The 21,995-nt window shown below is 44.6% G+C and overlaps 1 protein-coding gene and 1 long non-coding RNA gene across 2 annotated transcripts in view; both read right to left on the bottom strand.

The window, feature by feature from the left end:
• Positions 1 to 21,995, bottom strand: part of LOC149977374 (uncharacterized) — a 934,188-nt gene that overhangs the window by 656,129 nt on the left and 256,064 nt on the right. The gene's annotated exons all lie outside the window — the stretch shown is intronic.
• Positions 1 to 21,995, bottom strand: part of LOC110490897 (netrin-G1-like) — a 253,036-nt gene that overhangs the window by 28,112 nt on the left and 202,929 nt on the right. The window contains exon 5 of the mRNA XM_036945701.2: positions 3,813 to 3,839. Within this exon, the coding sequence (XP_036801596.1) occupies positions 3,813 to 3,839 (27 nt within the window). The remainder of the gene's footprint in view (positions 1 to 3,812; positions 3,840 to 21,995) is intronic.

Below are 21,995 nucleotides of genomic sequence, written 5' to 3'. Positions count from 1 at the left end.
TGGCTATAGAACAAAAACTGGGTAGTGTTATGTCTTGGCTACGGAACCAAAACTGGGTAGTGTTTTGTTGTGTTGTGGCTACAGAACCAAAACTGGGTAGTGTTTTGTTGTGTTGTGGCTACAGAACCCCAACTGGGTAGTGTTTTGTTGTGTTGTGGCTACAGAACCCAAACTGGGTAGTGTTTTGTTGTGTTGTGGCTACAGAACCCAAACTGGGTAGTGTTTTGTTGTGTTGTGGTTACAGAACCAAAACTGGGTAGTGTTTTGTTGTGTTGTGGGCTACAGAACCAACACTGGGTAGTGTGTTGTTGTGTTGTGGCTACAGAACCAAAACTGGGTAGTGTTTTGTTGTGTTGTGGCTACAGAACCCCAACTGGGTAGTGTTTTGTTGTGTTGTGGCTACAGAACCCAAACTGGGTAGTGTTTTGTTGTGTTGTGGCTACAGAACCCAAACTGGGTAGTGTTTTGTTGTGTTGTGGCTACAGAACCCAAACTGGGTAGTGTTTTGTTGTGTTGTGGTTACAGAACCAAAACTGGGTAGTGTTTTGTTGTGTTGTGGGCTACAGAACCAACACTGGGTAGTGTGTTGTTGTGTTGTGGCTACAGAACCAAAACTGGGTAGTGTTTTGTTGTGTTGTGGCTACAGAACCAAAACTGGGTAGTGTGTTGTGTTGTGGCTACAGAACCCAAACTGGGTAGTGTTATGTCTTGGCTACAGAATCCAAACTGGGTAGTGTTTTGTTGTGTTGTGGCTACAGAACCCAAACTGGGTAGTGTTATGTCTTGGCTATAGAACCCAAACTGGGTAGTGTGTTGTTGTGTTGTGGCTACAGAACCAAAACTGGGTAGTGTTTTGTTGTGTTGTGGCTACAGAATCCAAACTGGGTAGTGTGTTGTGTTGTGGCTACAGAACCCAAACTGGGTAGTGTGTTGTGTTGTGGCTACAGAACCCAAACTGGGTAGTGTGTTGTGTTGTGGCTACAGAACCCAAACTGGGTAGTGTGTTGTGTTGTGGCTACAGAACCCAAACTGGGTAGTGTGTTGTGTTGTGGCTACAGAACCAAAACTGGGTAGTGTGTTGTGTTGTGGCTACAGAACCCAAACTGGGTAGTGTGTTGTGTTGTGGCTACAGAACCCAAACTGGGTAGTGTTTTGTGTCTTGGCTACAGAACCCAAACTGGGTAGTGTGTTGTGTTGTGGCTACAGAACCCAAACTGGGTAGTGTGTTGTGTCTTGGCTACAGAACCCAAACTGGGTAGTGTGTTGTGTTGTGGCTACAGAACCCAAACTGGGTAGTGTGTTGTGTTGTGGCTACAGAACCCAAACTGGGTAGTGTTTTGTGTCTTGGCTACAGAACCCAAACTGGGTAGTGTGTTGTGTTGTGGCTACAGAACCCAAACTGGGTAGTGTGTTGTGTCTTGGCTACAGAACCCAAACTGGGTAGTGTGTTGTGTTGTGGCTACAGAACCCAAACTGGGTAGTGTGTTGTGTTGTGGCTACAGAACCCAAACTGGGTAGTGTGTTGTGTTGTTGCTACAGAACCCAAACTGGGTAGTGTGTTGTGTTGTGGCTACAGAACCAAAACTGGGTAGTGTGTTGTGTTGTGGCTACAGAACCCAAACTGGGTAGTGTGTTGTGTTGTGGCTACAGAACCCAAACTGGGTAGTGTTTTGTGTCTTGGCTACAGAACCCAAACTGGGTAGTGTGTTGTGTTGTGGCTACAGAACCCAAACTGGGTAGTGTGTTGTGTCTTGGCTACAGAACTCAAACTGGGTAGTGTTTTGTGTTGTGGTGGTTAGGGGGAGGGTGCTTCTGCAGGTATAGAGACAGACAGTCAGCATGAGAGCTTCATTGCCTACAGGCCTGTGAATGAACCATACAGACATGGCCCTAAGTCAGTCAGTCAGTGTGCCCTTTATGTGAGTCCCACCCACAGACAGACAGACAGGATGTAACACAGACATTCCCCACTAGGGTTCTGAGAGAGCAGCCATGGTCTGGCTAGGTGTCGGGTTGGGGAGGCTCTAGGGAGGGGGTGATGTGTGAGAGGTGTATGTATATACAGTATGTATATCTATGGAGAACATGCATGCAGCACAGGCAGGAGACAACATTGAACTCATTCAGCTCTTTAAGGTTGGGATGTTGGGGTGGAGGGATGGAGGGAGGGTGTCCACTTGGTTCCATGCTCATTTCTGACACCAAATATCTCAGAATTTTCATAATAAACGGTTTCTTATTGTTTGGATCCAATTATACTTTTATGTTAGCTTGAGCTCAGTTGTGGTAACTGTTGTGGTTCAGAGTTCAGTGCCAACTAGCGAGTTCATTTTACCACCATATTGTCATTGTAAATGTGCTGATACCATTGTAAATGTTAAACATGGCAACATCCCAATACTTATAAAGAGCTTCCTTTAGTTGTCTTCTTCACCTCCTGAATGCTGACACATAAAAAGACTGAGTAGGTCTGAAAATAGCACTGCTCTAATATATCTAGTTCCTAGTTATCTTGTTCCTAGTTATCTAGTCCTAGTTATCTAGTTCTATAGACCAGGTTATCTAGTCCTAGTTATCTATTCAGTTATCTAGTCCTAGTTATCTAGTTATCTAGACCTAGTTATCTAGTCCTAGTTATCTAGTTATCTAGACCTAGTTATCTAGACCTAGTTATCTAGTCCTAGTTATCTAGACCTAGTTATCTAGTCCTAGTTATCTAGTTATCTAGACCTAGTTATCTAGTTATCTAGACCTAGTTATCTAGTCCTAGTTATCTAGACTTCGTTATCTAGTCCTAGTTATCTAGTTATCTAGTCCTAGTTACCTAGTTATCTAGACCTAGTTATCTAGTCCTAGTTATCTAGTCCTAGTTATCTAGTCCTAGTTATCTAGTTATCTAGACCTAGTTATCTAGTTATCTAGACCTAGTTATCCAGTCCTTTGGATATCTGCAGTCATGGAGACACAGACTGTAGTTTAGGAAAAGGAAACTATTCAAACACTAATGGGATGCTTTCCATACAAACTGCTTTTTGTCTATTGGTTTCCCCCAAGTAGAGAGGGTTCTAACCAGATAAATAGATTGATGGATAGACTGATGTGGAATGAGCAGGGGCGCTTTTACTTGTTTAAGACTTGGAGGTGCCCTAAATGACATCCCCTATACCCTACATAGTGCACTACTTTTGACCAGAGCCCTATGGACCTTGGTCAAAAGCAGTGCACTTTACAGAACATAGGGGGACGCATCCTTGGTGTGTGCGTGTGTCTTCTGTTATTCTCCTGAGTCCCAGTCGCCTGCTGTAGTAACTGTAGAATGAGTCTCTAGACGTCTCTCTCTGTGCTCCAGGGGCCACTGGCTTCAGCAGATAATACTCATATTGAAATGACCCCCCTGACATTATCCCACCACTGAGGTCAGGGCATATTAATAAACTCTATATGGAATTTATTTATAATGCAAAAAGGGGGGGAAATGGTGTTTTGTATGCATGCTCAGGTGTGTGGCTGCTATCTAGGTTTAACTTGTTGAAGGTGAATTAGTCCACCTCCACACGCAGCCTTCTAGACAACATGGCAGAAAGCTATTGCCATTTCCTTCAGAGAAGGGAAAAAAAGGGGAATTGAACTAAACCCTGGCATAATGAACACTTGCAAATCAATTATGACTGACCCTTCACTTAAATTAATAATGGGAGGACCTAAATCAGAAATGAACATTTAAAACCACGTGGACTTTAGGGATGGATATGATCATGCATAGTAAAGCAGCAAGCAGTTTCTGTGTGGGGGGGTCTGCTTCATTTACTTACTAACTGGACCAATGTTACTGGGGATGCCTGTAAGAGAAAGACAAACCAGTTGGGAAATTAGTCTTTTACATTTCATTCTACATGAACAAATTGGATATTGCAGTTAAGGACATTGTTTGTATTCATTTCAACACATTGAATGTAACCTAGTAAATACGATCGCACGCACGCACGCACGCACACCAGCAGCAGATAGACTAGCTGTTAAAGCATTGGGCCAGTAACCGAAAGGTCGCTGGTTTGAATACCCGAGCTGACAAGGTGAAGAATCTGTCAATGTGACTTTGAGCAAGGCTCTTAACCCTAATTTGTTCCAGGGGCCGCTGCACTACTATGCTTTAACTCTTTAGTTAAAACTATACTAAATATATTCATATGTCACGAAATAAGTGATTAAAAAAACACTGTTTTGCAATGAAGGTCTACAGTAACTTCAACTGCACTGTCTGGGGTAGCACACTGGTGTAGCCGGAGGACAGCTAGCTTCCGTCCTCCTCTGGCTACATTGACTTCAATACAAAACCTAGGAGGCTCGTAGGCCTCACCCTCTTCCATAGACATACATGGTAATTATGACCACTTCTGGAGGACAGCCTCCAACCAATCAAAACTTTTGCAGTATGAACGGGCATGTTGCCCATTGAATCATAGAATTAGGATCAGAAAATGAACCCTGTGTGTTGTATTGGGATAGTGCCACAGAGCATTATGGGGGTTCTATGTGTTGAGAAGCTTGGTGACATTGTTGGAGACAGATTAAGAGTGAAGAGTGATAGTTTAGCATTTGTAAAAATTATTATTCAATTAAAATTTGTTTTTTTCAAATTACAGGAGACGGAAGAGGTGTATTATAAATAGTTTTCTTGGTTTTAGAAATGTATTTGTGTGTCCAGTTAGTGCTATTTATTTAACATTTTTAGAAGTTAGCCGTGCTAACTTCAGTAGCTAGCTAGCAGTTCTCTCCGCCAGAATGATAGAATGGCCAACGCTGCTGAAAATGTTGTGGACATTCTGTTGAAAAACAATATTTCATTCTCTGGAGTACACGGAAAAGTGTGCGAATTAAAAACGAGGGTCGACCCCTGCCTGAGATCAGTTTCGTGAAGAAGGATGAAAAGGTGAAGGCGTTCAATACCAACTGGTATCAAAAGTATAGCTGGTTAACAAGGAGCCTTTCATCAAGCAGCCTGTGTTGCTGGCCTTGCCTGCTTTTTGGAAAGTCTGAGCCTTGGTCAAAAGGTGGGTACATTGACCTGAAGAACATTGATCGTTCAGCTAAACGGCAAAACAAAAGCAGGGAGCATATGAATGCCCACGTCAGATTCAAGCTTCTGGGAAAAAGCTGCATCGATAGAGGACAGAACGAGAGGGAAAGTTCCACCAACAAGGGCAACTACAAGGAGCTTGCAGAGGTTAGGGATCCCGAGTGGCGCAGCGGTCTAAGGCACTGCATTTCAGTGCTAGAGGCGTCACTACAGACCCTGATTCTATTACAGGCTGTATCACAACCAGCCGTGATTGGGAGTCCCACAAGGCGGCGCACAGCATCATCCGTGTTAGGGTTTTGTCGGGGTAGGCCGTCATTGTAAATAGAAATGTGTTCTTAACTGACTTGCCTGGTTAAATACATTTTTTAAAAGAGGTAAGTGCATGCTTTACTTGCTGAACATATCAAACTTTCAACGGTCTTTTCTAGGATGTCTATTGAGTGTAGTCTGGCCCAGGGGTCTGAAGGTGAACGGAAAGGATCTATCTCTGCCTGGCCAGTTACCCTCTCTCCACCGGGATTCTCTGCCTCTAACCCTGTTACAGGGGCTGAGTCACTGGCTTACTGGTGCTCTTCCATCACGTCCTTAGGAGGGGTGCGTCACTTGAGTGGGTTGAGTCAATGACGTGAACTCCCTGTCCGGGTTTGGCGCCCCCCTCGGGTTTGTGCCTTGGCAGAGACCTCCATGGGCTATACTGAGCCTTGTCTCAGAGCAGTAAGTTGGTGGTTTGAAGATATCGCTCTACCCCTTAAGTATGCTCCCTCTAATTCTCTCTCTCTCCCTCTCCCTCCCCTCCCGGAGGACCTGAGCCCTGGGACCATGCCTCAGAACTACCTGGCCTGATCATTTCTTGCTGTCCCCAGGCCACCTGGTCGTGCTGCTGCTCCTGTTTCAACTTTTCTGCCTGCGGCTATGGAACCCTGACCTGTTCACCAGACGTGCTACTTTGTCCCGGACCTGCTGTTTTCAACTCTCTCTCTCTCTCTCTCTACTGCACCTGCTGTCTCTAACTCTGAATGCTCGGCTAAAAAAAGCCAACTGACATTTACTCATGAGGTTCTGACCTGTTGTACCCTCTATAACCACCGTGATTATTATTATTATGAACTACCTGACTGAGTCTCTAATACCAACATGTTTCAAGTAGACCACCATAGTCCCTATGCCCAAGGACACTAAGGCAACCTGCCTAAATAACTACCGGCACGTAACACGCACCTCTGTAGCCATGAAGTGCTTTGAAAGGCTGGTCATGGTTCACATCAACACCATTATCCCAGAAACCCTAGATCCACTCTAATTTGCATACCGCACCAACAGATCCACTCTAATTTGCATACCGCACCAACAGATCCACTCTAATTTGCATACCGCACCAACAGGTCCACAGATGATGCAATCTCTATTGTGCTCCACACTGCCCTTTCCCACCTGGACAAAAGGAACACCTACGTGAGAATGCTATTCATTGACTACAGCTCAGTGTTCAACACCACAGTGCTCTCATCGCTCATCACTAAGCTAAGAACCCTGGGACTAAACACCTCCCTCTGCAACTGGATCCTGGACTTCCTGACAGGCCGTCCCCAGGTGGTAAGGGGAGGTAACAATGCATCCGCACGCTGATCCTCAACACGGGGGCCCCTGAGCAGTGCGTTCTCAGTCCCCTCCTGTACTCCCTGTTCACTCCCTGTTCACATGACTGCATGGCCAGGTACAACTCCAACACCATAATTAAGTTTACAGATGACACAACAGTGGTGGCCTGATCACAGAGAACGATGAGACAGCCTATATGGAGGAGGTCAGAGACTTGGCTGTGTGGTGCCAGGATAACAACCTCTCCCTCAACATGATCAAGACAAAGGAGATGATTGTGGACTACAGGAAAACGAAGACCGAGCACGCCCCCATTCTGATCGACAGGGCTGTAGTGGAGCATGTTGAGAGCTTCAAGGTCCTTGGTGTCCAGATCACCAACAAACTATCATGGTCCAAACACACCAAGACAGTCGTGAAGAGTGCATGACAAAACCTATTCCCCCTCAGGAGACTGAAAAGATTTGGCATGGGTCCTCAGATTCTTAAAAAGTTATACAGCTGCACCATCGAGAGCATCCTGACTGGTTTCATCACTGACTGGATTGACTTTGAATCACTGACTGGATTTGACTTTGAATTTCTCGGCCTCTGACAGCAAGGCACCACAGAGGGTGGTGCGTACGGCCCAGTACATCATTGGGGCTAAGGTTCTTGCCGTCTAGGACTTCTATACCAGGCGATGTTAGAGGAAGGCCCTAAAAAAGTTCAAAGACTCCAGCCTCCCTAGACTGTTCGCTGTTACCACATGGCAAGCGGCACCGGAGTGCCAAGTCTAGTTCCAAGAGGCTTCTTAACAGCTTCTACCCCCAAGCCATAAGACTCCTGAACAGCTAATACAATGGCTACCCAAAATATTTGCATTGCCCCGCCCCCTTTTACGCACCTGCTACTCTCTGTTTATCTATGCATAGTCACTTTAAGTCTACCTACATGTACATATTACCTCAATTACCTTGACTAAATGGTGCCCCCCGCACATGGACTCTTTACCGGTACCCCCTGTATATAGTCTCCACAATGACTCTTTACCGGTACCCACTGTATATAGCCTCCACAATGACTCTGTACCAGTACCCCCTGTATATAGTCTCCACAATGACTCTTTACCGGTACCCACTGTATATAGCCTCCACAATGACTCTGTACCGGTACCCCCTGTATATAGCCTCCACAATGACTCTGTACCGGAACCCCCTGTATATAGTCTCCACAATGACTCTGTACCGGTACCCACTGTATATAGCCTCCACAATGACTCTGTACCGGTACCCCCTGTATATAGCCTCCACAATGACTCTTTACCGGTACCCACTGTATATAGCCTCCACATTGACTCTGTATTGATACCCCCTGTATATAGCCTCCACAATGACTCTTTACCGGTACCCACTGTATATAGCCTCCACATTGACTCTGTATTGATACCCCCTGTATATAGCCTCCACAATGACTCTTTACCGGTACCCACTGTATATAGCCTCCACATTGACTCTGTATTGATACCCCCTGTATATAGCCTCCACAATGACTCTTTACCGGTACCCACAGTATATAGCCTCCACAATGACTCTGTACCGGTACCCCCTGTATATAGCCTCCACAATGACTCTGTACCGGAACCCCCTGTATATAGTCTCCACAATGACTCTGTACCAGTACCCACTGTATATAGCCTCCACATTGACTCTGTATTGATACCCCCTGTATATAGCCTCCACAATGACTCTTTACCGGTACCCACTGTATATAGCCTCCACATTGACTCTGTACCGGTACCCCCTGTATATAGCCTCCACATTGACTCTGTACCGGTACCCCCTGTATATAGCCTCCACATTGACTCTGTACCGGTACCCCCTGTATATAGCCTCCACATTGACTCTGTACCGGTACCCCCTGTATATAACCTCCACATTGACTCTGTACCGGTACCCCCTGTATATAGCCTCCACATTGACTCTGTACCGGTACCCCCTGTATATAGCCTCCACATTGACTCTGTACCGGTACCCCCTGTATATAGCCTCCACATTGACTCTGTACCGGTACCCCCTGTATATAGCCTCCACATTGACTCTGTACCGTAACACCCTGTATATAGCCTCCACATTGACTCTGTACCGGTACCCCCTGTATATAGCCTCCACATTGACTCTGTACCGGTACCCCCTGTATATAGCCTCCACATTGACTCTGTACCGGTACCCCCTGTATATAGCCTCCACATTGACTCTGTACCGGTACCCCCTGTATATAGCCTCCACATTGACTCTGTACCGGTACCCCCTGTATATAGCCTCCACATTGACTCTGTACCGGTACCCCCTGTATATAGCCTCCACATTGACTCTGTACCGGTACCCCCTGTATATAGCCTCCACATTGACTCTGTACCGGTACCCCCTGTATATAGCCTCCACATTGACTCTGTACCGGTACCCCCTGTATATAGCCTCCACATTGACTCTGTACCGGTACCCCCTGTATATAGCCTCCACATTGACTCTGTACCGGTACCCCCTGTATATAGCCTCCACATTGACTCTGTACCGGTACCCCCTGTATATAGCCTCCACATTGACTCTGTACCGTAACACCCTGTATATAGCCTCCACATTGACTCTGTACCGGTACCCCCTGTATATAGCCTCCACATTGACTCTGTACCGGTACCCCCTGTATATAGCCTCCACATTGACTCTGTACCGGTACCCCCTGTATATAGCCTCCACATTGACTCTGTACCGGTACCCCCTGTATATAGCCTCCACATTGACTCTGTACCGGTACCCCCTGTATATAGCCTCCACATTGACTCTGTACCGGTACCCCCTGTATATAGCCTCCACATTGACTCTGTACCGGTACCCCCTGTATATAGCCTCCACATTGACTCTGTACCGGTACCCCCTGTATATAGCCTCCACATTGACTCTGTACCGGTACCCCCTGTATATAGCCTCCACATTGACTCTGTACCGGTACCCCCTGTATATAGCCTCCACATTGACTCTGTACCGGTACCCCCTGTATATAGCCTCCACATTGACTCTGTACCGGTACCCCCTGTATATAGCCTCCACATTGACTCTGTACCGGTACCCCCTGTATATAGCCTCCACATTGACTCTGTACCGGTACCCCCTGTATATAGCCTCCACATTGACTCTGTACCGGTACCCCCTGTATATAGCCTCCACATTGACTCTGTACCGGTACCCCCTGTATATAGCCTCCACATTGACTCTGTACCGGTACCCCCTGTATATAGCCTCCACATTGACTCTGTACCGGTACCCCCTGTATATAGCCTCCACATTGACTCTGTACCGGTACCCCCTGTATATAGCCTCCACATTGACTCTGTACCGGTACCCCCTGTATATAGCCTCCACATTGACTCTGTACCGGTACCCCCTGTATATAGCCTCCACATTGACTCTGTACCGGTACCCCCTGTATATAGCCTCCACATTGACTCTGTACCGGTACCCCCTGTATATAGCCTCCACATTGACTCTGTACCGGTACCCCCTGTATATAGCCTCCACATTGACTCTGTACCGGTAACCCCTGTATATAGCCTCCACATTGACTCTGTACCGGTACCCCCTGTATATAGCCTCCACATTGACTCTGTACCGGTACCCCCTGTATATAGCCTCCACATTGACTCTGTACCGGTAACCCCTGTATATAGCCTCCACATTGACTCTGTACCGGTACCCCCTGTATATAGCCTCCACATTGACTCTGTACCAGTACCCCCTGTATATAGTCTCCACATTGACTCTGTACCGGTAACCCCTGTATATAGCCTACACATTGACTCTGTACCGGCACCCCCTGTGTATATAGCCTCGCTATTGTTATTTTACTGCTGCTCTTTAATTACATTTTTCTTAAAACTGCATTGTTGGTTAAGGGCTTGTAAGTAAGCATTTCACTGTTGTATTTGTCGCACGTGACAAATACAATTTGATTTGATGGATGTTACATCCTATGCACCATCTCCATCTGGTCAGGGTAAACTAATTGGTAACATTTTGTATTTATAGTCCATTTGTGTGTCAGGAGAAAATGCGAATGTGATCTAATTAAGTTTATATTCAAAATAGGGCTGGCTAGGTTGCCTTTTAATCCAAAATGATTAACTGTGATTAATCAGTCAACATAATAGTGATGACAGATGTGAGTAAATGTTTTATAAGGCCTACATGTTGCAAATATGCATAAAGCTCAGCCCAGTGAGTTCTATTGTCTATCAATTATTGTCTCTGTGTCTGGGTAGAGGAAATCCCCCTTCCTAATCTAGTCTAAATATAATTTATATGAACAAGTATAAGATAGCTGCAGTTTGACAGGGTTTTCGCCAGGAGTTTTTCTTTCTATTTTTTCTTAAAACCATGTGACCTGATTAGGAAAAACTGGTCCAATCATAGCCCATTAAAACCTTTTTACAACTGATGAATTACTGTCATACCTTATGAGGTTTCCTGGTTAGGTTAACATATAAAGAAAACCTCCAGGACCCAGGGGGTAAAAATGGTCCCACTGCTCTGCGACCTGCCACCAGTCTGACAACACTGGGACCTGTGGTGTCACCAGTCTGACCACTCTGGGACCTGTGGTGCCACCAGTCTGACCACTCTGGGACCTGTGGTGCCACCAGTCTGACCACTCTGGGACCTATGGTGCCACCAGTCTGACCACTCTGGGACCTGCCACCAGTCTGACTACTCTGGGACCTATGGTGCCACCAGTCTGACCACTCTGGGACCTATTGTGTCACCAGTCTGACCACTCCGGGACCTATGGTGCCACCAGTCTGACCACTCTGGGACCTATTGTGTCACCAGTCTGACCACTCCGGGACCTATGGTGCCACCAGTCTGACCACTCTGGGACCTATTGTGTCACCAGTCTGACCACTCTGGGACCTATGGTGCCACCAGTCTGACCACTCTGGGACCTATTGTGTCACCAGTCTGACCACTCCGGGACCTATGGTGCCACCAGTCTGACCACTCTGGGACCTGCCACCAGTCTGACCACTCTGGGACCTGCCACCAGTCTGACCACTCTGGGATCTGCCACCAGTCTGACCACTCTGGGACCTGCCACCAGTCTGACCACTCTGGGACCTGCCACCAGACTGACCACTCTGGGACCTATGGTACCACCAGTCTGACCACTCTGGGACCTGCCAGCAGACTGACCACTCTGGGACCTATGGTGCCACCAGTCTGACCACTCTGGGACCTGCCACCAGTCTGACCACTCTGGGACCTATGGTGCCACCAGTCTGACCACTCTGGGACCTAATGGTGCCACCAGTCTGACCACTTTGGGACCTATGGTTCCACCAGTCTGACCACTCTGGGACCTGCCACCAGTCTGACCACTCTGGGACCTATGGTGCCACCAGTCTGACCACTCTGGGACCTATGGTGCCACCAGTCTGACCACTCTGGGACCTATGGTGCCACCAGTCTGCTTGCAGTTGTCAGTATTCGTCAGGATGATCAGGGCTTTATTCAGGAACGCTTCGAGGGGTACTTCGATGTGTCAAGTGGGCGAGATGCGCCGTCTGTGTTTGACTTTATGAATTTTGAGATGTCTGAGTTTAACTTCATAGAGAAACTTGTTGTTCAAACCTACGATGGAGCAGCTGTAATGAAATGTATCTGCTATTTTGTATTTAGAGCTAACTCCCCTCCTGTTCCCTGATTTAAGAGGTGACGACCACTCCACTACCATTGTCAACTCTCTCCTGACATGAACTGAAGCCACGTCTCATGTGCCAACTCATCCATTGGCACATTGAATGTTTCCTCTCCAAGCTATTTTCTCTCATTGCTTTACGTAGAGTCAATCACATACACAAACACAATTAAATTATTACACATCAATGATTTTACTCCTTGCTTGGACTTAATCATTCTTTGCTCTTTTGTCTGATTGTGTAGTGTCTTGTGTTATTGTTTTCGTCTTCCCATTAAAATCCCTTCCTGAACTGAAGTCAAGCCTCTGAACACCTCAACTCATGCCTCATACCCTCATTCAATCACTGCTGTGATCCCTTACTGTGTAAGTAGCCCTCTCATTCCCATTCCCATTCCCCATAATATTGTACAATAAATGTCTTTATTAAATGCTTTAGGTTAAATGCTTTAGGTTTAGATTTTTGAAACACTTTGTCGTCTCCCTGCGTTCCGCGCCTATACCTATACCCACACTCCTTCATTTTTCAAGTCATCATTCTCAACTGATGTAAAAAATACCAAAACACTTGACTTGGACAAACTTTATCCCAACGGTGTCATCTGGCTGTGCACAAACTGGTTGAACTCATTTGTCAATTTATTTTTTACATGGAAAATACATTGGATGTCCCCCCCCCCAAAAAAAATAATTAACTACAGGATTATGTCAACATTGTAACCAATTTTCTACACAGATAAACATATACAATAGGTTGAAATCTTACATTTGAAACAACGTCAGATCCACTATCAGAAAGAAACAGTAGTCTGGACAGCACCTGCTACTGGAGAGTTGACCTAACTACAGCTATTCATTTGGTCCCCCATCCCGAGTATTAAACCAAGCCCAGCCCTGCTTAGCTTTGAAAGTTGTCACTGACTCCTTCACGTGTGCTATCATGAGTATAATTATTGAGAGATCTCTTAATAACTAAACATATTCCCTGTTGCTTACAAAATCCTTCCATATGGAAGGTTTGACAGAGCAAATTAAATGTAACCATGCTTAAAAAGGTATGTATCTTCAATTATACTATTCAGGTCGATATGGTCATCAAGGTCATCAATAGTTATTGTTTCAATTCAACCCAGGATTAACATTTTAAAAAACAACCCAGATATAGGCCTAGGGACTACAGCTTTTTGTTGATTTCCAATTCATTAATATGTAGGATTCATGTGTAGTAGACCTTACCGAACACAACAGGTGTAGTAGACCTTACTGAATACAACAGGTGTAGTAGACCTTACCGAACACAACAGGTGTAGTAGACCTTACCGAATACAACAGGTGTAGTAGACCTTACCGAACACAACAGGTTTAGTAGACCTTACTGCATACAACAGGTGTAGTAGACCTTACTGAATACAACAGGTGTAGTAGACCTTACTGAATACAACAGGTGTAGTAGACCTTACTGAATACAACAGGTGTAGTAGACCTTACCGAACACAACAGGTGTAGTAGACCTTACCGAACACAACAGGTGTAGTAGACCTTACCGAATACAACAGGTGTAGTAGACCTTACCGAACACAACAGGTGTAGTAGACCTTACCGAACACAACAGGTGTAGTAGACCTTACCGAACACAACAGGTGTAGTAGACCTTACCGAATACAACAGGTGTAGTAGACCTTACCGAACACAACAGGTGTAGTAGACCTTACCGAACACAACAGGTGTAGTAGACCTTACCGAACACAACAGGTGTAGTAGACCTTACCGAACACAACAGGTGTAGTAGACCTTACCGAATACAACAGGTGTAGTAGACCTTACCGAACACAACAGGTGTAGTAGACCTTACCGAACACAACAGGTGTAGTAGACCTTACCGAACACAACAGGTGTAGTAGACCTTACCGAACACAACAGGTGTAGTAGACCTTACCGAATACAACAGGTGTAGTAGACCTTACTGAATACAACAGGTGTAGTAGACCTTACCGAATACAACAGGTGTAGTAGATCTTACTGAATACAACAGGTGTAGTAGACCTTACCGAATACAACAGGTGTAGTAGACCTTACCGAACACAACAGGTGTAGTAGACCTTACCGAACACAACAGGTGTAGTAGACGTTACCGAATACAACAGGTGTAGTAGACCTTACCGAACACAACAGGTGTAGTAGACCTTACCGAACACAACAGGTGTAGTAGACCTTACCGAATACAACAGGTGTAGTAGACCTTACCGAACACAACAGGTGTAGTAGACCTTACCGAACACAACAGGTGTAGTAGACCTTACCGAATACAACAGGTGTAGTAGACCTTACTGAATACAACAGGTGTAGTAGACCTTACCGAACACAACAGGTGTAGTAGACCTTACCGAACACAACAGGTGTAGTAGACCTTACCGAATACAACAGGTGTAGTAGACCTTACCGAACACAACAGGTGTAGTAGACCTTACCGAATACAACAGGTGTAGTAGACCTTACCGAATACAACAGGTGTAGTAGACCTTACCGAACACAACAGGTGTAGTAGACCTTACTGAATACAACAGGTGTAGTAGACCTTACTGAATACAACAGGTGTAGTAGACCTTACCGAACACAACAGGTGTAGTAGACCTTACTGAATACAACAGGTGTAGTAGACCTTACCGAACACAACAGGTGTAGTAGACCTTACCGAATACAACAGGTGTAGTAGACCTTACCGAATACAACAGGTGTAGTAGACCTTACCGAACACAACAGGTGTAGTAGACCTTACTGAATACAACAGGTGTAGTAGACCTTACCGAATACAACAGGTGTAGTAGACCTTACCGAACACAACAGGTGTAGTAGACCTTACCGAATACAACAGGTGTAGTAGACCTTACCGAACACAACAGGTGTAGTAGACCTTACCGAATACAACAGGTGTAGTAGACCTTACCGAATACAACAGGTGTAGTAGACCTTACCGAATACAACAGGTGTAGTAGACCTTACCGAATACAACAGGTGTAGTAGACCTTACCGAATACAACAGGTGTAGTAGACCTTACCGAACACAACAGGTGTAGTAGACCTTACTGAATACAACAGGTGTAGTAGACCTTACCGAACACAACAGGTGTAGTAGACCTTACCGAACACAACAGGTGTAGTAGACCTTACCGAACACAACAGGTGTAGTAGACCTTACCGAACACAACAGGTGTAATAGACCTTACCGAATACAACAGGTGTAGTAGACCTTACCGAATACAACAGGTGTAGTAGACCTTACCGAACACAACAGGTGTAGTAGACCTTACCGAACACAACAGGTTTAGTAGACCTTACCGAACACAACAGGTGTAGTAGACCTTACCGAACACAACAGGTTTAGTAGACCTTACCGAACACAACAGGTGTAGTAGACCTTACCGAACACAACAGGTTTAGTAGACCTTACCGAACACAACAGGTGTAGTAGACCTTACCGAACACAACAGGTGTAGTAGACCTTACCGAACACAACAGGTGTAGTAGACCTTACCGAACACAACAGGTGTAGTAGACCTTACCGAACACAACAGGTGTAATAGACCTTACCGAATACAACAGGTGTAGTAGACCTTACCGAATACAACAGGTGTAGTAGACCTTACTGAATACAACAGGTGTAGTAGACCTTACCGAACACAACAGGTGTAGTAGACCTTACCGAATACAACAGGTGTAGTAGACCTTACCGAATACAACAGGTTTAGTAGACCTTACCGAACACAACAGGTGTAGTAGACCTTACCGAATACAACAGGTGTAGTAGACCTTACCGAACACAACAGGTGTAGTAGACCTTACCGAATACAACAGGTGTAGTAGACCTTACCGAATACAACAGGTGTAGTAGACCTTACCGAATACAACAGGTGTAGTAGACCTTACCGAACACAACAGGTGTAGTAGACCTTACCGAATACAACAGGTGTAGTAGACCTTACCGAACACAACAGGTGTAGTAGACCTTACTGAATACAACAGGTGTAGTAGACCTTACTGAATACAACAGGTGTAGTAGACCTTACCGAACACAACAGGTGTAGTAGACCTTACTGAATACAACAGGTGTAGTAGACCTTACCGAACACAACAGGTGTAGTAGACCTTACCGAATACAACAGGTGTAGTAGACCTTACCGAATACAACAGGTGTAGTAGACCTTACCGAACACAACAGGTGTAGTAGACCTTACCGAATACAACAGGTGTAGTAGACCTTACCGAATACAACAGGTGTAGTAGACCTTACTGAATACAACAGGTGTAGTAGACCTTACCGAATACAACAGGTGTAGTAGACCTTACCGAACACAACAGGTGTAGTAGACCTTACCGAACACAACAGGTGTAGTAGACCTTACCGAATACAACAGGTGTAGTAGACCTTACCGAACACAACAGGTGTAGTAGACCTTACCGAACACAACAGGTGTAGTAGACCTTACCGAACACAACAGGTGTAGTAGACCTTACCGAATACAACAGGTGTAGTAGACCTTACCGAACACAACAGGTGTAGTAGACCTTACCGAATACAACAGGTGTAGTAGACCTTACCGAATACAACAGGTGTAGTAGACCTTACCTAACACAACAGGTGTAGTAGACCTTACTGAATACAACAGGTGTAGTAGACCTTACCGAATACAACAGGTGTAGTAGACCTTACTGAATACAACAGGTGTAGTAGACCTTACCGAACACAACAGGTGTAGTAGACCTTACCGAACACAACAGGTGTAGTAGACCTTACTGAATACAACAGGTGTAGTAGACCTTACCGAATACAACAGGTGTAGTAGACCTTACCGTATACAACAGGTGTAGTAGACCTTACCGAATACAACAGGTGTAGTAGACCTTACCGAATACAACAGGTGTAGTAGACCTTACTGAACACAACAGGTGTAGTAGACCTTACCGTATACAACAGGTGTAGTAGACCTTACCGAACACAACAGGTGTAGTAGACCTTACCGAACACAACAGGTGTAGTAGACCTTACTGAATACAACAGGTGTAGTAGACCTTACCGAACACAACAGGTGTAGTAGACCTTACCGAACACAACAGGTGTAGTAGACCTTACCGAATACAACAGGTGTAGTAGACCTTACCGAACACAACAGGTGTAGTAGACCTTACTGAATACAACAGGTGTAGTAGACCTTACTGAATACAACAGGTGTAGTAGACCTTACTGAATACAACAGGTGTAGTAGACCTTACCGTATACAACAGGTGTAGTAGACCTTACCGAATACAACAGGTGTAGTAGACCTTACCGAACACAACAGGTGTAGTAGACCTTACCGAACACAACAGGTGTAGTAGACCTTACCGTATACAACAGGTGTAGTAGACCTTACTGAATACAACAGGTGTAGTAGACCTTACCGAACACAACAGGTGTAGTAGACCTTACCGAACACAACAGGTGTAGTAGACCTTACCGAATACAACAGGTGTAGTAGACCTTACCGAATACAACAGGTGTAGTAGACCTTACTGAATACAACAGGTGTAGTAGACCTTACCGAACACAACAGGTGTAGTAGACCTTACCGAACACAACAGGTGTAGTAGACCTTACCGAATACAACAGGTGTAGTAGACCTTACCGAATACAACAGGTGTAGTAGACCTTACCGAACACAACAGGTGTAATAGACCTTACCGAACACAACAGGTGTAGTAGACCTTACCGAATACAACAGGTGTAGTAGACCTTACCGAATACAACAGGTGTAGTAGACCTTACCGAATACAACAGGTGTAGTAGACCTTACCGAATACAACAGGTGTAGTAGACCTTACCGAATACAACAGGTGTAGTAGACCTTACCGAATACAACAGGTGTAGTAGACCTTACCGAACACAACAGGTGTAGTAGACCTTACCGAACACAACAGGTGTAGTAGACCTTACCGAACACAACAGGTGTAGTAGACCTTACCGAATACAACAGGTGTAATAGACCTTACCGAACACAACAGGTGTAGTAGACGTTACCGAATACAACAGGTGTAGTAGACCTTACCGAACACAACAGGTGTAGTAGACGTTACCGAATACAACAGGTGTAGTAGACCTTACCGAACACAACAGGTGTAGTAGACCTTACCGAACACAACAGGTGTAGTAGACCTTACCGAATACAACAGGTGTAGTAGACCTTACCGAATACAACAGGTGTAGTAGACCTTACCGAACACAACAGGTGTAGTAGACCTTACCGAACACAACAGGTGTAGTAGACCTTACCGAACACAACAGGTGTAGTAGACCTTACCGAATACAACAGGTGTAGTAGACCTTACTGAATACAACAGGTGTAGTAGACCTTACCGAACACAACAGGTGTAGTAGACCTTACCGAACACAACAGGTTTAGTAGACCTTACCGAACACAACAGGTTTAGTAGACCTTACCGAACACAACAGGTGTAGTAGACCTTACTGAACACAACAGGTGTAGTAGACCTTACTGAATACAACAGGTGTAGTAGACCTTACTGAACACAACAGGTTTAGTAGACCTTACCGAACACAACAGGTGTAGTAGACCTTACCGAATACAACAGGTGTAGTAGACCTTACCAAATACAACAGGTGTAGTAGACCTTACCGAACACAACAGGTGTAGTAGACCTTACTGAATACAACAGGTGTAGTAGACCTTACCGAATACAACAGGTGTAGTAGACCTTACCGAACACAACAGGTGTAGTAGACCTTACTGAATACAACAGGTGTAGTAGACCTTACCGAACACAACAGGTGTAGTAGACCTTACCGAATACAACAGGTGTAGTAGACCTTACCGAACACAACAGGTGTAGTAGACCTTACCGAACACAACAGGTGTAGTAGACCTTACCGAACACAACAGGTGTAGTAGACCTTACCGAACACAACAGGTGTAGTAGACCTTACCGAATACAACAGGTGTAGTAGACCTTACCGAATACAACAGGTGTAGTAGACCTTACCGAACACAACAGGTGTAGTAGACCTTACTGAATACAACAGGTGTAGTAGACCTTACCGAACACAACAGGTGTAGTAGACCTTACCGAATACAACAGGTGTAGTAGACCTTACCGAACACAACAGGTGTAGTAGACCTTACCGAACACAACAGGTGTAGTAGACCTTACCGAACACAACAGGTGTAGTAGACCTTACCGAACACAACAGGTGTAGTAGACCTTACCGAATACAACAGGTGTAGTAGACCTTACCGAACACAACAGGTGTAGTAGACCTTACTGAATACAACAGGTGTACAGTGATATGCTCACTAACAAGCCCTTAACCAAATGCAGTTCAAGAAACAGTTATTAAGAAAATATTTACTCAATAAAATAAAGTAAAAATAGTCAAATTAAAATTAAAAAGTAACACAATAAAAATGTCAATAGCTAGGCTATATACAGGGTGTTCCCGGTACAGAGTCAATGTGTGGCGGTACAGGTTAGTCAAGTTATTTTGTAGTTAGGTAGGGGTGAAGTGACTATGCAGAGATAGAAAACAGCGAATAGCAGCAGTGTACAAAACTAAATATTAGTTAAAGAATAGGAATTAATCAAATCCAACTTCATTTAGATTTAGTCACATTCTTAACTTAGATTTTTGGTTGAGATAGACTTGTGAATCCAACATATCAATGATTAATTTGTAGACAAACTGGATATTGAGTTGTGTTGTCATGCAGTACTTTTAACGTGGACACTTCAGTCATTTATCAGAGGCTCTCATCCGAATTGATTTAATAAGTTTTAGAATAAGGCTGTAATGTAACAAAATGCGGAAAAAGTCAACGGGGTCTGAATACTTTCTGAATGCACTGTATATTTATGAGTTATTGTGTGTGTGTGTGTGTGTGTGTGTGTGTGTGTGTGTGTGTGTGTGTGTGTGCGTCTGAAATCTCTCCATTAAGCTCCATAACAGGAAGAGCATTAGCTTGCTTTCATGGAGTACTCCATTGATTTTCACGATGTCCTCCCCAGTCTCTTAGAGGTCACTCCTCTGTTTAATGGGGAACATGATCTGTAAGGGGCGTGGTGAGTGGACACACAGCCGGATGCAGACACACCCACACAACAATAGAAAATAAGAACACATGCCAAAGTCTCAAGCTGTCCTCTAGGACAACACCCCAGGGATTACTATCCTTATCGTATGATTGGCTAGACTAAAACTGTTCCAAGATGCAAACTGGAGGGCCATTCTGCCATTTAGCCACCCACTGAGTACGTGTGAGAGATTTCACGTTTGGGTTTATGGTGGAAAACTCTATTTTTTAGCTCTTTGTAGTACTCTTGACTGGGTTTTATTTGTGTCATTTCAGTGATAGCAGAATGCCTGTTTGTGTCATTGCATTAGAATGCTAGAAGAATGCATGTTTGTGTCATTACAGTAGAATGCTAGAATAATGCCTGTTAGTGTCATTGCAGAATAATGCCTGTTTGTGTCGTTGCAGTAGAATGCTAGAATGCCTGTTTGTGTCATTGCAGTAGAATGTTATTAGAATGCCTGTTTGTGGCGTTGCAGGAGAATGCTAGGATAATGCCTGTTTGTGTCATTGAAGGAGAATGCTAGAAGAATGCCTGCTTGTGTCATTGCAGTAGAATGCTAAAATAATGCCTGTTTGAGTCATTGAAGTAGAATGCTAGAATGCCTGTTTGTGTTATTGTAGTAGAATGCTAGAATGCCTTTTTGTGTCGTTGAAGTAGAATGCTAGAAGAATGCCTGTTTGTGTCATTGGAGTAGAATGCTAAACGAATGCCTGTTTGAGTCATTGAAGTAGAATGCTAGAATGCCTGTTTGTGTTATTGCAGTAGAATGCTAGAATGCCTGTTTGTGTCGTTGAAGTAGAATGCTAGAAGAATGCCTGTTTGTGTCATTGGAGTAGAATGCTAATAGAATGCCTGTTTGTGTCATTGGAGTAGAATGCTAGAATGCCTGTTTGTGTCGTTGAAGTAGAATGCTAGAATGCCTGTTTGTGTTATTGCAGTAGAATGCTAGAATGCCTGTTTGTGTCGTTGAAGTAGAATGCTAGAAGAATGCCTGTTTGTGTCGTTGAAGTAGAATGCTAGAAGAATGCCTGTTTGTGTCATTGGAGTAGAATGCTAATAGAATGCCTGTTTGTGGCATTGCAGGATAATGCTAGGAGAATGCCTGTATGTATCATTTAAGTAGAATGCCAGAATGCCTGTTTGTGTCATTGCAGTAGAATGCTAGCAGAATGCATGTTTGTGTAATTGAAGTAGAATGCTAGGAGAATGCCTGTTTGTATCATCTAAGTAGAATGCTAGAATGCCTGTTTGTGTCATTGCAGTAGAATGCTAGAATGGCTGTTTGTGTCATAGCAGTACAATGCTAGAAGAATGCCTGTTTGAATCTTTTAAGTAGAATGCTAGAATGCCTGTTTGTGTCCTTGCAGTATAATGCTAGAACAATGCCTGTTTGTGTTATTGCAGTAGAATGCTCGAAGAATGCCTGTTTGTGTCATTGAAGTAGAATGCTTGTTTGTGTCATTGGAGT

Source organism: Oncorhynchus mykiss, chromosome 15, assembly GCF_057628025.1.
Source record: "Oncorhynchus mykiss isolate SJ-2025 chromosome 15, ASM5762802v1, whole genome shotgun sequence".
NCBI lineage: Eukaryota > Metazoa > Chordata > Actinopteri > Salmoniformes > Salmonidae > Oncorhynchus > Oncorhynchus mykiss.
The sequence above is the reverse complement of the archived record's forward strand: the minus strand, read 5'-3'. Positions and strand labels throughout refer to the sequence as shown.